Raw genomic sequence first — 17,055 nt, 5'->3', positions numbered from 1 at the left:
GGAACTGCACATTTGAGGCCCTTCGATCTCTCAGGTATAATGAACTTGTGTTAAATATTAGAGAACTGTGAAGAGACAGCAAACAGGAGGCGCCTCTGTCCACAGTCTCGGTCCGACTGCCCGGTCTGCTCTTCAGGGGGAGGAGCCACAGAAAGCCTCATTGCTTATCTTACTGCTGCCTATCTTTTCCCCCAGGTGGAGTCTCATGATCGGTTCTTAAATATCCTGCATGCTAACTGCTGAGGAAGCTTTGTCACACATATTCCATTTCTCAACCTATTTTAAAGAATTATTCATGGGCAGCCCTGGTGGCCCGGTTTAGCACCGCCTTCAGCCTGGGGCATGACCCTGGAGACCCGGGATCAAGTCCCACATGGGGTTCCTGCATGGAGCCTGCTTCTCCCTCTGCCTGTGTCTCTGCCTCTCTCTCTCTGTCACTCTCTGTGTCTGTCATGAATAAATGGGTAAAATCTTAAAAAAAAAAAAAAAAGAAAGAATTATTCATCTATTGTAGAGAGAGAGAAAGAGAGTACACATGGATGCACACGAACGCATACTAGCTGGGGTGGGGGAGGAGGAGAGGAAGAAAGAGAAGCAGACTCCCCGTTGAGCAAGGAGCCCTACTTGGGGCTCAATCCCACAATCATGACCTGAGCTGAAATCAAGAGTTGGACCCTTACCTGACTGAGCCAGCCAGATGCCCTGGTGGTGGCTATTTTAAAAATGTAATTTAAATTCTTTTGTGGGGACACCTGGGGGACTCAGCGGTTGAGTGTCTGCCTGTGGCTCAGGGAGTGATCCCGGAATTCGGGGATCAAGTCCCACATCAGGCTTCCGGCGTGGAGACTGCTTCTTCCTCTGCCTCTCTCTCTCTCTCTCTGTGGGTCTCTCATGAATAAATAAAATCTAAATAAATAAATAAATAAATAAATCCATTCTTTTAGTGAACACAGTTTTTTGTTCATGCGGTTCTACATTCCCAAAGGAACACTGTGGTCTCAGATCTCCTCCATCCCCACAGCCACCAGCTCTCCTCCCTGAGATAAGCGGTTATGTTCCCTGTGCCTTCTCCTAGATTTTCTTTTTTTTTTTTTTAAAGATTTTATTTATTTATTCATGAGAATACACAGAGAGGAGAGAGAGAGGCAGAGACACAGGCAGAGGGAGATGCAGGCTCCATGCACCGGGAGCCCGACGTGGGATTCGATCCCGGGTCTCCAGGATCGTGCCCTGGGCCAAAGGCAGGTGCCAAACCGCTGCGCCACCCAGGGATCCCCTCCTAGATTTTCTTGATACATTTAAGCAAAGGATGTATGTTCTCTATGCCTCTGTACACTGTACACAAATAGTCACATGTCAGACCTACTGTCTCCATTTTTCACTTTCTAGATCTTAGGACTCATCTTAAGCAGGCTTATTGTCCTCATTGACCCAAACATCCTACTTGCTCCTGTAGGATGCCTCAATTGGTACCCAAATGCTTCTTGGATTCATTCGTTCCCTTCCTTCCTTCCCCTGAAAAAAAAAACTAGTTTCACCCCAAGAAGTCATTTCCCAGCTAATTAGCAATTACACTCTCCTTTACTCCAAGGCCTGGAGCTACACCCAAAGGAACTCAGGTGGTGGGGAAAAACAGTAGTATTCCCATAAGGAAAACAAATCAGGTTAAGACCTGTATGGAAAGAAGTCAGGAAACAAAAGAAGAGTCGATTTTAAGGAAGATTTTAGAACAATAATTCAATATAAAATAATGGGACTGGAAGAGATCTGAGGAATACTTTGGTGCTGGGCCCCATACCTATTTTGCCAAGAACGGTTTTGTTTCTCTTCTTTTGAAAGATTTTCTCTAACTGCATTTTTAACATTTAAATTTTAACTACACAATTAATACATCAGTCCTTACTTTAAAATACTATCTTGTGGGACACCTGGGTGGCTCAGCAGTTGAGTGTCTGCCTTCGGCTCAGGGCATGATCCCAGGATTGAGTCTTGCACTGGGCTCCCTGCAGGAAGCCTGCCTCTCCCTCTATGTCTCTAATGTAAAAATAAATAAAATCTTTAAAAAAATTTTTTTAAATAAAAATAAAATAATATTTTGTGGGGCCCCTGGTGGCTCAGTTGGTTAAGTGCCTGCCTTCTGCTCAGGTCATGGTCCCAGGGTCCTGGGATCAAGCCCCACATCGGGCTCCCTGTTAAGCAGGGAGCCTGTTTCTACCTCTCCCTCTGCCTGCTGCTCCCCCTGCTGTGGCTCTCTGTCAAATAAATAAACAAACAAACAAACAAACAAATAAATAATGTCTTGCACAACAGAGCCAAAATTTTTTCTTCTTTCTTTCTTTCTTTCTTCTTTCTTTCTTTCTTTCTTTCTTTCTTTCTTTCTTTCTTTCTTTCGATTTATTTATTTGAGAGAGAGAGAGAGCATGAGCAGAGGGAGAGGGAGAAGCAGGCTTCCCTACTGAGCCAGGAGCCCAATGTGGACCTCGATCCCAGGACCCCGGGGGATCATGACCTGAGCCAACCCAGGTGCCCCAAAGTCAAGATTTTCTTGATTACTATCCTCCACCGCGGTCCTCACACCTGTGAGGTAAGCACTGTTAAAAAGCTGTCATGTATCTTTTACCTATGTATGTGTGTGTGCATTCATAGCCTGAGGAAATGAATCGATTCTAATTTTTCTTTTCATCAACAATACTGCAACAAACATGCTCGTTTACACCTTCTTTGGCACGAGTGATTTTTTCAGGGCAGATCCCCAGAAGTAAACTTGCTGGCCATGGATGCTTGCATTTTGGTTTTCCTGAGAGCCACCAAATCGCCCTCCTATCTGCCTCTACCCATTTTTATTCTAACTGGCAGTTTCTGGAAAGATCATTTCCCTGCAACCTGCCAGCACCTGAGCCTAGGAAACCTCTGTCAATCTGATATACCAACTGCATTTATCAAAAAATAGTGATAAAAGCACTAACCATTCTGCACTCATATGCCAACATGTGTTGGGTAATTCACAAATATACCTTATTCAGTTGGCAAACATCCATTAAAACTTAGAACAGGACAGGCCCTGTGCTGAGCAAACAAAGACAATATTATATGGTCACTACCTTCCTGAAATCCAGAGTGATATTTAAATATAAAGTTACCAGAACTGAAAACAGGCACTCAAACAAAATCTTGCACACAAATATTCACAGGGGCATTATTCCCAATAGCCAAAAGGCACCCTTACTGGCAGCCACTCTTGCCCTCCATCATTCCACTCCAACTCCACTTGTTCTTTTTTTTTTTTTTAATTTTTATTTATTTATGATAGTCACACACACACAGAGAGAGAGAGGGGCAGAGACACAGGCAGAGGGAGAAGCAGGCTCCATGCACCGGGAGCCCGACGTGGGATTCGATCCCTGGTCTCCAGGATCGCGCCCTGGGCCAAAGGCAGGCGCTAAACCGCTGCGCCACCCAGGGATCCCCCAACTCCACTTGTTCTTAACTGCCTAAAGTACTCTTGCCCCTGGGCCTTTGCTGGGTCCCTCATTCTGGAACACTTGCCCCAAGTGTCCCCGTGAATCACTCCTTTACTTTCTTCAGCCTTTGCTAAAATGTCACCTACTCAGTGATGCCTTCCCTGGCTATCCTTAGGACTTAACACCATTTGAAATAATATACCGAACTTATGGATTTCATGTACTATCTCTCCACTAGAATATCAGCTACATGACAGGCAGCATTTTTGTCTGTGATTTCCATATCCCAGTGTTAATAATGGTTGCTAGCTATTGCAGGCACTCAGTGAATGCTTGTCAGTGGAATCAACAGATCCAGGGGTTATCTTGTGCCAGGTGCTTTTTGTGTACTGACTCTGTTAGTCCTCACCCCCTTCAACTGTGAGGTAGGTACCACCTGTATTTACCTTTTAGGGTTAAGTAATTTGTCCAATGTCAACATAAATGTCAAAGTCTGGATGAATAAGATAAGATCCTTTGCCCTCAACTACTTCAGAATTTACTGAAAGTAACAGAGATAAATGATAGGATGACACTGTGAAAGAGCTCTGGTTAGAACCTACTGGAAGCCTAGGGGAGACAATGATTAACTTCACCTGGGGAATGAGTTAAGGAGAGGGTCAAGAAAATGCTCCTTAGGAAGAAAGAGATATTTCAATTTGGTTTTGGGGATCCCTGGGTGGCTCAGTGGTTTGGTGCCTGCCTTCGGCCCAGGGCGTGATCCTGGAGTTCCAGGATCAAGTCCCACATTCCGCTCCCTGCATGGAGCCTGCTTCTCCCTCTGCCTGTGTCCCTGCCTCTCTCTCTGTGTCTCTCATGAATAAATAAATAAAATCTTAAAAAAAAAAAAAAAAAATGGAGTTACCCTGTATGTAATTCAACAATCCTAGTGCTTGGTATCTCCCAAGAGAAATGAAAACATATGTCCACCTCAAACTTGTACATGCATATGCCTTCAGCTCAGGTCATGACCTCAAGAGTTCTGGGATCAAACCCCATGGTGGGCTCTCTGCTCAGTGGGGAGTCTGCTTCTCCCTCTGCCCCTGTCCCTCCCCTGGCTCATGCTTGCATGCTCTCCATCTCAAATAAATAAAATCTAAGGGGGAAAAAAAGATTAAGTATTAACATATGCTACAAACAGATGAACCCTGAAAACCAAACAAAGGACCATCTATGACACGATTCCATTCATATGAAATATCCAGATAGGATAGACAAATCTAGACAGAAAGTAGGTTAGCAGTTGCTTAGGGTTGAGGGATGGGGGATTGGGGCGTGGCTGCTAATGGATATGGGACATGGAGTTTCTTTGGGGGATAATGAAGATGTTTCAAAATTAGATTGTAGTAATAGTTGCACACCTCTATGAATGTACTGAAAACCACTGAATTATATAGACTTTAATAAATGGATGTGTGTTATACAATGCTCAAAATAAAGCCAAGAAACAAACCAACCAGGCATGGGATGCCAGAAAGGCAGAAGTAAGGCTGCAGTGGTGGGCAGGGGCCAGGCTCAGTCCTGACTTTACCTTGAGGGCAGGGGCTGGGCAAGGAGTTTCCTCCGCTTACTCATGCTTTCTCCTGGGAGAGAAGTAAAGCTGGCCTGGGAAGGAGACTGGAGTTGAAATGCTCTAGTCAGCTGTGAGGCCATCAGACATTCCCTGAGATGCAGCTGGGCATGGGGGTGACATGGAGAGGGATTCTAAGAGCACAGCAGATGGCAGGTGGGGAGGGTAGTGTGTAGAATCGCACACACCTGTGCTCCCTCCCCAGCCTCACTCCCTGTAATCAACACCAGCATCTCAGGGGAGAGACAGTGATGTCACTGGTGAGGGAAGAAAAGGTCCAGGACAGGTTGTGGTAGAGACAGTTGCCATGAAGATAGTTTCTCTGGGAAACTGGTGAAAAGCCACCAAGAGTGGGAGGCAGAGTGGCTTTGGACTCTGAGAACTAGAAACCAATCACAGCTCCCACCAGCCTCTGGGTAACAAACACGATGCTAACATTTCTGGGTGTTTATTTTGTGCTGGGCTGTTTGCAGTGCTTTACCTGGCTGATTGCAGTGCTTTACCGACTCCCAACTTTATGAGGTGGGAACTGTTTGTGACCCCATTTTACAGATGAGCAAACTAAATTCAAAAGAACTTTAGCACCTTACCCAAAGTCACAAACAAGTAGTCAGTACTGACCCAGGCTGTGCAATCCCAGAGCTGAGTTAACCCCTCATGAGCCTCTCCAATGTGACTTTTCCACCTACCCAATGCCCCCTCACCCCCTGCATCCACCATGTGCCAGGTCTAGTATTTCCTCCCCACTCCCTAAAGACATCTCGGGCATGTCTGTCACCTTCCAGACTTGTGTAGATTTCACAGTGAACCCAATTCAGTGCTGTCCACCTTCTCCAGCCTCAGGCTAGTCTCCTGAAGGATTGGAGTGAAGGGGGGGCATCAGCTGCTCTCTCCTGTTCCTATCTCCGAAATCTGTTCCTGCTCTGGGTGGGGGCTGGCAGAGGAGAAGGGCAAAGGGCTCTTGAACTGAGTGGGGCTCTGCTGACGCTGACCCAACGCTCTCCATGGGGGACACCTGGGGACCTTGGGGGCCTGTGAGGTTTTCCCGTTATGTTCCCCTGCCTCTGCTTCTTTCCCTCTCTCCTGCCACCCTCAGCTCCCACTATGGCCATCCCACAAGGGCTGGCTGGGTTCAGGTCCTGCTACCTTCTTCTGTGCTCAAGCCATTTTGTGGGAACTATAGGTGTGTGGCCCACCACATAGCAGGGGCTCCCCAACTTTCCTCCCCCACTTGGAAGGATGAGTTCATTTGCTCTGAGAAAGGGAAAGCAGCCCTAGGAGCCAGGTCTGGCAGGCTCCGGTCAGAACAACTTCAGAGGTGACCAACATCAGGCAGGCCACTGACTGTGGGGGACCAAGACAAAATAAGATCACTCTGAAATGCTTCTACACAGAAGCACAAACACTGTCCAAAGCATAAAAAGGACCTAAATCCCCTTCGTGGCTCAGAGCTGACGCGTGCTTCTTACGTTAACCACAGCGTTAGCTCTGTTCCTTCCTCCAGGCTCTAGATAAGATAAAGATACCCAGTCACAAACTTGCCTCCGATCCAGAGCAAAGCCTGCTTCCCTGAACTCTCCCCAAAGTTACCTAACTTAACCCAGCTCCCATAGTAAGTCCTCAACACTCACTTACTGAGATGCCCTGAGGGCCCCAGTAGTGGATAGCTCCCCAGCTGATAACAGCAAGAAACCCAAGTTGTGTTCCCAATGGCCTCTGGCTGGAGGTATGGACAGCTGATAAGGACAGACAGGGTAATAAGACACCAGCTCCTCCTTGGCAGACACCCAATCCCCTAAGGACAATTCCTGAGACCCCCTCTCCTGCTCTGCATAAACATAGCTCTCTTGATTTGACATGGGACTTGGTGGGAACAAGGCCCCACTCTTCCTCAAACTGGATCAGTCCAGCAGGGAGGGGTGTGGTCCAAATTTTCAGCAATTCAGGAATGAGTACTTGGTTTCTTTTGTTCTCTGCTCTGGGCAGAGAGGATTACAGATGGGGGGTGAGGGAATCACTGAACCAAAGGTCAGGAAAGACCCACAGACTGAGTCTATCCACACTCATGGTTTGTTGGGGGTTTCTCTTAATTACTTGCCCACTTTTAAAACTCGGATCTCAGAAAATGCTGGATTTCCAACTTCTGTAAAATTGGAAGCTCTGCGCCGCCAGGCCAGCACTGCTGTGGGGCAGGCTGGGCCACCTCTGAGTAGCCCAGAGGCTTTGTTGGCCTCTCCCTGATACAGGGCTGTCGGGTTTATGGAGATGGCTTACTTGCTGAGCCAGGAACTGTTATAGGTCTTTTCATGTATCACCCCTTTGATCCTTATCCACTGCCCTCTGAAGGTTCTGTTACTGTTCCCACTTTAGTGATGCCACAGTGGGGGTGCAGTATCTTGCTGGAGGTCACACAGCAGTAAGTGACAGCATCCTGAGTTCTAGGGCACTATGTGGTCAATTACCTTCAATTTGCCCAGTCCTTTTCCTCTAGGAAGGGGCACCCAAGGGCTGCTAGCCTTCATCAAGATGAGAAAAAGAGCTCCCAAAGGAAAGTGTAGTGGGCTGGATAATGTCTTCCCAAAGAGGTCCACATCCTAGTCCCCAGAACCTGTGACTGTATTATTCTACATGGCAAAAAGGAGTGTGCACATATCATTAAATTGAGGATCTTGTAACAGAGATACTCTCCTGGATGATCTGTGTGAGCTCCAATGTAAGGCCACTGATGAGAGAGAGAGCAAGAAAATCAAAGGAAAAAATAAGAGAGGAGATGGTGGAAGCAGAGGTCAGATTGATACAAGAAGGGCCATGAGCCAAGGAGCACAAGCGCCTCTGGAAAGAGAAGAAAATGGATTCTCCTCTATAGCCTCCAGAAGGAACACAGCCCTGTGAACCTATTTTAGACTTGCAGTCATCAGAACTAAAAAGGAATAAATTTAAATATGTGTTGTTTTGAGCCACTAAGTTTATGATATGCCTCAGGAAACAATATAGAAGATGAACGAGGTGCCACAGCTGGTACAGCAGTGAGGGGCCTACCTAGGCTGGAAGAGTTGAAGCTGCCTCTGCCCAGAGACACACAGCAGGAAAGAGTGGAAGACTCTGAGCTACTGGGCCACGTGGCAGCTTGCTGCTCTACATGCCTGGCCCCTACACTGCCCTTTCCCCAACTGGGATGGCCTTGGCCTTCCTCTCTTGTTTGCTAGGACATCCACTTCCAAATCCTGCCTACTCTCCCTCCCCCTTTGCATGACCCAGGTACCTGCCCTAGCACCTCTTCAGAAAGAATCTAGGCCCATCTGATGCAAACTCTGTCCATTTTCCATCACATGCCAGGCTGTCACCTTGATTGGGAAACCACTGAGGGGTGGCTGGTGAGGAGGGCCTTCACTAGGATAGGGGAGATGGGGAGGAGTACATTGGGAATCGATAGAATTTGGCAATTGTGAGCAGCAGCAAACCTGAGGTGAAGGTCTGGATGAGGTGGCCTCCCAGTAGGCTATGCTCTAGGCTGGGGGTCAGGGACCTCATAGATCTGAGAGAAAACAGGCTCTCCCTGGGGCCCGTAGGGCGTTGGAAGCTGTACGGCACCATGGAAGCCTGGGCTGTAACCAGCACTGTGGTTATGCACAACCCTCTTCATCTCTTGAGGCTTGTCTTGCGCCTGCAAGACAAGCAGGTTAGCTTTTCTGATCTGATGCCCCTTCTCAGCACTGAGTCTCAGATACTCAGGGTCCAGCACAGGTAGCTACTCTCCTGTCCCCTCCTTTGCTGTGCTGGGACCTCTTCCCAATCCAGGGCTCTAGGGCTGTGCTAACCAGGAATTGTTGCCAGGTGGCTGGGGGCCCCCAGAGAATCCCCCTACTCCCCCTCCCCATCAAAGAGCAAGGGTGATGCAACCTGCCTGCAATGCCTGCCTCATTTCCCAAGCCTGGCTCCTCCGCACTGAAAAAGAGTCCCCAGAAGCCCCACCCATGCTCCCAAGCCCCAGCTCAGGAATTGAAAGGGACTTGGGCACCTGGACCCTGGAAGACTGCAAGCTGAGGGAGGCAGAAGCATTTGAGTCCTGGAAGTGCCACAGGTCCAGGTCAAGAGCAGGCATAGGAGAGGGCTCAGGATGCCAAGACCTGGGCTCAAAGGCAGCCACTGATAATCCACCACCCACAAATTAGAATGCACCAGGAAGGACTAGGGAGCAAAGTGTGCAAACTGGCACCCATTCAGTAGGAATCAGTCGAGCTGTTTCAGTGGGACAGCTGGCACAAGGGCTGAACTGGGTGAGATTCAACAGCTAGAAAGAGAAAAAGGTGCAAGGGGGTAGGACAGGGGGAACCAGGGTCCTTGCCCGAACGTCTCCCCAGTCAGCATATGTGGCATACAGCTGGCAACATGATTCCCATACTAACCAAATTCATTTCTAGTTACTAAAAGATATCCTACCTGGCCACCCTCTCAAAAACCCATAGTCCCCAGTCTATGAAACAAAACCAAATTAAGGGATGTCACATACAATAACCAACCAGCACTCTGCAAATCTCCCAAGGTCATGAAAATCTAAGAAAGTCTGAGAAACTGCTGCAGACCAGAGGAGGCTAAGGAGACACGATGATTAAATGTGATATGGCATCCTGGAACAAAAAAACAGCATTAAGAACTAGCGAGGGGTGCCTGGGTGGCTCAGTCGGTTAAGCATCTGTCTTCTGCTCAGGTCATGATCCCAAGGTCCTGGGATCAAGCCCTGGGTAGGGCTCCTTGCTCAGTGGGGAGCCTGCTTCTCCCTCTGCTGTTCCCCCTGCCTGTGCTCTCTAAAGTAAATATCTACAAAAACAAAAACCAAAACAACTAGTGAAATCAGAATATCAAAATGAGGTGTGCACTTTAAAATCCCATACCGACGTGGGTTCTTTAGTTGTGACAAATATATCACAGAAATGTTAAAGAGGTCAACAACGGGGAAAATGGATGTGGGGTATATGGAAACTCTCCGCACTATGTTTGTAACTTTTCTGTAAATAAAAAAAATTTTTTAAGATTTTTAATTTATTCATGACCAACACACACACACACACAGAAGAAGAGACACAGGCAGAGGGAGAAGCAGGTTCCATGCAGGAAGCCCGACGTGGGTCTCGATCCTGGGTCTCCAGGATCACACCTCGGGCCGAAGGCAGTGCTAAACCGCTGGGACACTGGAGCTGCCCAAAAATAAAATTATTCTAAAATAAAAATTTACTTAAATTACCTAGTCCATGTGTACATACTAGATGTTTTTAGAAGACTTAAGATTTGGGGGGGTGGAAAGGAGGACTAATCTAAATTTTTTTTTAAATTTTTATTTATTTATGATAGTCACATAGAATGAGAGAGAGAGAGGCAGAGACACAGGCAGAGGGAGAAGCAGGCTCCATGCACCGGGAGCCCAACGTGGGATTCGATCCCGGGTCTCCAGGATCGCGCCCTGGGCCAAAGGCAGGCGCCAAACCGCTGCGCCACCCAGGGATCCCCAGGAGGACTAATCTAAATGCTTGACCTGAATTATGAATTAACTCATTGAATCCTTGTGACAGTACTAAGTAGGCACCACTTATTATTACTATTATTTAAGATTTTATTTATCCATTCATGAGAGACACCGGGAAAGGCAGAGACACACGCAGAGGGAGAAGCAGGCTCCATATGCTGGGAGCCCAATGTGGGACTCGATCCCGGGTCTCCAGGAACAGGCCCTGGGCTGGTGGCACTAAACCGCTGAGCCACCCAGGCTGCCTGGCACTATTTCTTTAAGTAAACTCTACTTCTGACGTGGGGCTCAAACTTACAACCTGAAGATCAAGAGTCACACGCTTTACCGACTGAGCCAGCCAGGCACCCCAGAAGTAAGCACTGTTAGCTGCCACATGTATCGCTAAGTTTCTATATGGAGTTAACAGAAACGTAGCGATAGAATAATGTAGCCACGATCGGAGGTCTGAGATTTGAACGTAGTGGAAACCGAGGCACAGGGAAAAAAATTGACAGTAAGCTAATAAGTGGAGTAGAGACAAGGTCTGAACCCAAAACTAGGCGCCAGAGTCTGTGCTTAACTGCTACTCATGCTGCCTAGGTAATAACCTAGCCCCTATAAGTCAAGTCTTCAAATACTGGCACAGTGCACAGTAAGTGCTCTAAGTGAAAGTGGTCAGATCCCAAGAAGGACTTCCTGCATGCAACTGAAGCCTGCGAATCTTCATTCCCAAATAAGTCTCAAGATCAGAGTTCCCCCACCTTCTCTGGACCTCAGAACCACCACCTGTGATGTTAAGTTGAACTCTAGGTGTCCTGCTGTGGACAGATGCAAGGTGGGAAGCAAAGACCCATACCCACTTGGGCCAGTGGAAGGTCTAGTGCATAGGAGGGAATGGCCAGGAAGCCCCTCTCTTTTAGCAAAGGGCAGTGCAGATCTCCCTATTTTGGGGCAGGGTTGGTAAACTGATCCAGTGGGGGGCAGCTGAAGCAGAACCAACTGGCCTGAAAGGAGGGCCGAGGATAAGGGCTGATGGGAGGTGGGCAGAGGATGGAGAAAAGCTAGAGTCAGGGTGATGATGCCTGCTTCTCTGCAACTGTGCTGGTGTTGCGGGTGAGCGTCCATCATCTGGAACAGGGAAAGGTGGGGATGTCTGGCAATTACTGACACCTTGAAGAAGTGAAGAAGACACAAGAATGACCTACTAGCAGCTATTGTATGGTCAAATGTCTGGGGATCTTGCCAGGGCAGGAGGTATGGTTGAGACTCAACCCCAGAGTTCCTATTAAAAATGAGACATTAAATAGGCAATTAAGAGCCGGGCTCTGGGTTTCACAGGCATCGACTTGATTCCCATCAGGCAGAGTTGATTATTTTCTTCATTTTACAGGCAGTTCCCGATCTACGAGACTAGAGATCTTGATTATTTGGCCACCATCGCAGGTCTGAGATTTGAACGGCGCGCGCGGTCTCATTGTGACTCAGACAAGAGTCTAACCCACAAAAAGGGTTCTTAGCGTGGGGCGGCAGTTTGGGGATAGGAGTCCAGCATGTGGCTGGCCGGAAATTCGAGAACTAGGGCAAAAGAAACCAAAAGTGAACTAGGACAGGTCTCAGAGAAGGCGAGGGATCGAATCCCTAGAATTCGGGGGGGGGGGGGGAGACCTGAGTCAGAGAGACAGAGAACAGGACCCCAGAGTTGGAGGGAGGAGGGGGGCCGGAACCCCTGGGGTAGGAAGACGGAGCTGGTCCCCGGGTCAGAGGAAGGAAAAGGCCTAACTCCGCGTCGGGAGGAGGAGGGGAGTGGATCCCAGGATTCCCGAGAGGAGAGGCCAGGCCCGCCTCCCGGTTGGGGCCTGGCGGGGCGGGGCGCGGAAGGATCCGGGAGGCCGTGCTGCGCCATCCCCTGTATATCTGTCCCCACTCCCCGGGGCCGCCTCATTCCCCATCCACAGATCACAATCTCTCCTCAGGCTACCGAGACGCCATCTCCGCCTGCCCAACCCCGACTATGGCTCTGTAGCCGCGACCCCTCCGTGTCCCGGCCCGTTTCCGCGCTCACCGCGCTTGCGCTCTTCTCTACCGCCTTCTTTTCTTCAGCTGAGGCCGCCGCCGCCTCTCCTTTCCGTAGCCATGGAGTGAGTAACCGCTCGCCCCTCCCTCTCCAACCGCCTTTCCCGCCCTTTCGAAGCTCGCGGCCTTCACGACCAGGCCTGGGGGGTGGGGAGACGAGAGTGAGGAATCACGGTCGCGCAGGCGCAGAAGAGGGAAACGCGTCGTTGGCACGCGGCCGAGCATGCGCATTCGGTCCAGTGGGGGAAGGGTACGTTCTTCCCTAGAATGCTGGAGTTTAAAGATGGCCTGCGCGCAGTGCGCCTGCGCACTAGCCCCAAGCGGGGGGTTCGCCCCCCGCCCCCCGAATGAGTCTGTCCGCGAGCGGTTGCTCATGTGCACAAGCCCACCAGACTCCGTATTTTTTGAGTGAAGGGCGGGCAGTAAGCAGCTGCACATCCGCACTGACTCCCCAGCCCCGCAGGCCTGAGAGAACAATTGGATCGGTGGCGGAGCATGCGCTTTAGCCCTGCGAGAGAGGCGTGTGGAAGGGTCGTTGTTGGGGAGCCCGTCTCCGCCGGCCGGCTCCCGTCTCCGAGCTCCACCTTGCTCCTGCGCACAACGCAATTTACGTTTCATTCGGGCACCTGCTGGGGCGGGGTTAGGTGGGGCTGACTCAGATTGACAGGGCGGAAGGCGAGGCTTAGAGGCCACCTGTAAGGAAGGGGGTGGAGCTAGGATCACAGCGGCCGCGACGGGTGGGCGGGGTCTATCGTGAGAAGGGGCGTGGTTAAGCAAATTTACCTGGGGTGGGGTTTCAACAGAGAGAAGGCGGGGCCTCTGGGGTATCCCGGGAATTAAGTGGGGGGCTAAGGTAATTGGACGGGAAGGGACTGGGGCGGTCACCGCGAAGTTAAAAAGAAACCGTGGGACTTAATAGACCACGGTTTGGAGGGGCAGGGCTGGGGGAATTCACCTGGGAGCTGATTTTTGAGCCGAGTGTTTAGAGGGGGTGGAGCCTAAAGGAAATACTTTAGAGGAAGGGGTGTGGCTGGAAGAAAATTCTCCTGGGATTGAAATTTTTTTTTAAAGATTTTATTTATTTATTCATAAGAATACACAGAGAGGAGGAGAGAGAGAGGCAGAGACACAGGCAGAAGGAGAAGCAGGCTCCATGCAGGGAGCCCGTCGTGGGACTTGATCCCGGGTCTCCAGGATCAGGCCCTGGGCTGAAGGTGGCGCTAAACCGCTGAGCCACCCGGGCTGCCCTGAATTTTTTTTTTTTTTTTTTTTGAATGAAGTGGAATTTTGTGAGGTGGGAGGGAAGGGCTTAAGGAAATTCCCCTGGGAGACCATTAGGTTTCTGTATAGGAAGGAACAGGGCTTGGGAATTCTAAAGTAAAGTAAGTGGGGCCCAAAGAGGAGCACCTGGGTGGCTCAGTGGAGAAGCATCTGCCTTTGGCTCAGGTGGTGTGATCCCAGAGTCCTGGCTCTCCAGGGGGAGCGTGCTTCTCCCTCTGCCTATGTCTCTGCCTGGCTCTGTGTATCTCATGAATTAAAAAAAAAAAAAAAAAGAAAGAAAGAAAGAAAGGAAGGAAGGAAGGAAGGAAGGAAGGAAGGAAGGAAGGAAGGAAGGAAGGAAGGAGGAAGGAAGGAAGGAAGGAAGAAAGAAAGAAAGAAAGAAAGAAAGAAAGAAAGAAAGAAAGAAAGAAAGAAAGAAAAAAGTGGGCCCCAAAGAGAATTTCTTTGGGAGTGGGTGAGGCTCAGAAATTGGGGGAAAGAAAGCATAGATTTAGAATTCTGATAGGGCAAGGTGCAGTCTCAAACCCAATTGGAAGGGGAAGGTAGGAAGGACCTTGGGGACATGGAGCTGTGGCTTGGTTTCTCTGTGACTTTGGCTGTGGATGAGGATGGCCTCTGACATCACCTATTCTGTCTCACTTGTAGGTCTTCCACTTTCGCCTTGGTGCCTGTCTTTGCCCAGCTGAGCAACCTCCAGAGCCTCCTTCCAGCTGTTGGTTCAGCCTTCTTCATTGCCACACGTGCCCAGAGCCTGTGCTGCAGCCATGTCACTCCTGGCGACCCTGGGGCTGGAGCTGGACAAGGCCCTGCTCCCAGCTAGCGGGCTGGGCTGGCTCGTAGACTATGGGAAACTCCCCCTGGCTCCTGCCCCCCTGGGCCCCTATGAAATCCTTGGGGGAGCCCTGGAGGGCGGGCTCCCAGGGGGAGGAGAGCCCCTGGCAGGTAAGGGCAGATAGAGAATGGAGGTGGGGTGCGCTGGGGCATGGATCAGGGGAGAAGAATTCATTGATTCACTCAATAAATAGCTGTAATGCTCCAGGGGTGGCTTTTAGGGGCTAGGGAATATAGCGGAGACAAGATTAACATAACCCCAGCCCTCTTGGAACTCACACTGAAGTGGGGAGGCTGACAAAAGAAAATTAGGTGATGATGTATTGAGATAAGTGGAAAACACTTCGTAGCTAACTAAAAAATGAAAACAAAGTCCTAATTTAGAGTGGGTAGCCAGGAAACACATAGGTAACATTTTGACTGAGACCTAAAGGCTGGGAAGGAATAAACCATGAAAAGACCCAAGGGAAGAGCTTTTCAGGTAGAGGAAACAGCATCCTCAGAGGCCCTGGGGCAGGAGTTATTTTATTCATTAGCATATCCCAAATATTTGGCACATAGTGGGTTCTCAATAATTAATGAATTAAGGATGAAACAGGGTGTGTTGTGTGTGTGATCTAGTTTGCCTTTTAAGACTAGAGAGTAAATCAAACTACAGATGTAGGGTAATCAGGAAAGCAGGTGTTGGAATGGTTGAAGAAATGTCTGCTCGACTTGTTTTTTGGGTCGTTGGTTGCTTCACTGGTTCATTGACTGGTTAGTTAATGGGTTGAACTGTTTGTTGATTGATTGGTTAACTGGTTGGTTAGATGTTTGGTTTCTTGGCTGGTTTGTTGATTTGTTGAGTGGTCTGATGATTCGTTGATTGGTTGGTTGACTGACTGGCTGCTTGGTAGTTTCACTCAATGAATGGCATGTATGAAGCAGGCATGAATGATCACCAGGTTGGGTAGAAGACCAGGAACTCAAGGACGTTTATGTCCCTCCTCCAATCCTCCAGGTGACGGCTTCTCTGACTGGATGACTGAGCGGGTGGACTTTACAGCCCTCCTGCCTCTGGAGCCCCCCTTGCCCCAAGGTGCCTTTCCCCCACCTTCCCCACCCCCTCCTGACCTGGAAGCTATGGCCTCCCTCCTCAAGAAAGAGCTGGAACAAATGGAAGACTTCTTTCTTGATGCTCCACTTCTCCCACCATCCTCCCCCCAACCACAGCCACCACCATCAGCACCGCCCCTCCCCCTTCCACTTCCCCTCCCCACTTTTGACCTCCCCCAACCCCCTGCCCTGGATACCCTTGACTTGCTGGCCATCTACTGCCACAGTGAGGCCGGGCAGGGTGACTCAGCGTTGGCATCCTTGCCCCCACCACAGCAGCCCCCTCCTCCTCCTCCACCTCCTCGCCCAGCCCCCTACCCCAATCCTGCCACTACTCGAGGGGACCGCAAGCAAAAGAAGAGAGACCAGAACAAGTCAGCAGCTCTGAGGTACCGCCAGAGGAAGCGGGCAGAGGGCGAGGCCCTGGAGGGCGAGTGCCAGGGGCTGGAGGCACGCAACCGAGAGTTGAGGGAGAGGGCTGAGTCTGTGGAGCGTGAGATCCAGTATGTCAAGGATCTGCTCATAGAGGTGTATAAGGCTCGAAGCCAGAGGACCCGAAACAGCTAGAGGGCAGGGGTTTGGGCTATAGGGTACACTGGTCTTCATCTCCACCTACCCTCTGTGTCCAAGTTTGAGGTAGGAGGGTCCCTCCATCATCCCCCTGTCTGTCTCCCCCCTCCACCCCACCTCTGCCGCCTCCCATCATCTTTGTTTCCTCTCCTGTCCATTTCTGAATCTGCTCCCCTTTTCCCTCCCCAGAATCATGTTTGGCCATAGTCAACATCTGCACTCATCTAACAGCTGAGGGACTCAGGCCTGCAGGGAATTTGGGGAGCAGAGGAGGGCCTGCAAACCTGGCCTCCTGGGAAGCTATGCAGAACGACTGTGCAGCCAGGGACAGGAGAGCCAGCCCGGATGTGAGGCAGGGAGGGTTTCAGGAATGGAGGCCTTATAACAATAGAAACAAAAAAGCAAGCCAAGTGACCTTGGGGAAATGTATTTGGGCAGGAAGCCAAAAGCGGCCAAGTTCACAGAGCAGGTGAATTTGCAGGTAGATGGGGAGGTGCAGGCTGGGGGATGGCCATAGTTGGTGACTGGGAGTTCATTTTAGCTCTGGGAAGAAATCAGTGTTTGTGATGGGGTTGGGGGAGGGGCTGATTGTTTTGGTGGTTTGTGAGCAGAGAAATAAAATGAAGAATTTC

At 49.9% G+C, this 17,055-nt stretch overlaps 2 protein-coding genes across 2 annotated transcripts in view; one reads left to right on the top strand and one right to left on the bottom strand.

Moving 5' to 3' along the window:
- Nucleotides 1–13,171, bottom strand: part of NUP62 (nucleoporin 62) — a 26,120-nt gene extending 12,949 nt beyond the window's left edge. Inside the window, exon 1 of the mRNA XM_055310432.1 lies at nucleotides 12,636–13,171. The gene's annotated coding sequence lies outside the window, so the exon portion shown is untranslated. The remainder of the gene's footprint in view (nucleotides 1–12,635) is intronic.
- ATF5 (activating transcription factor 5) lies at nucleotides 12,435–17,055 on the top strand. Its single transcript, XM_055310433.1, has 3 exons — nucleotides 12,435–12,711; nucleotides 14,573–14,869; nucleotides 15,759–17,055. The coding sequence occupies exons 2-3, from the start codon at nucleotides 14,692–14,694 to the stop codon at nucleotides 16,418–16,420; spliced, it is 840 nt and encodes a 279-aa protein (XP_055166408.1). The 5' UTR covers nucleotides 12,435–12,711; nucleotides 14,573–14,691; the 3' UTR covers nucleotides 16,421–17,055.

The sequence above is a fragment of the Nyctereutes procyonoides genome, unplaced genomic scaffold (genome assembly GCF_905146905.1).
Source record: "Nyctereutes procyonoides isolate TBG_1078 unplaced genomic scaffold, NYPRO_anot_genome, whole genome shotgun sequence".
Taxonomy (NCBI): domain Eukaryota; kingdom Metazoa; phylum Chordata; class Mammalia; order Carnivora; family Canidae; genus Nyctereutes; species Nyctereutes procyonoides.
This window is presented reverse-complemented; position numbering and strand designations above follow the sequence as displayed.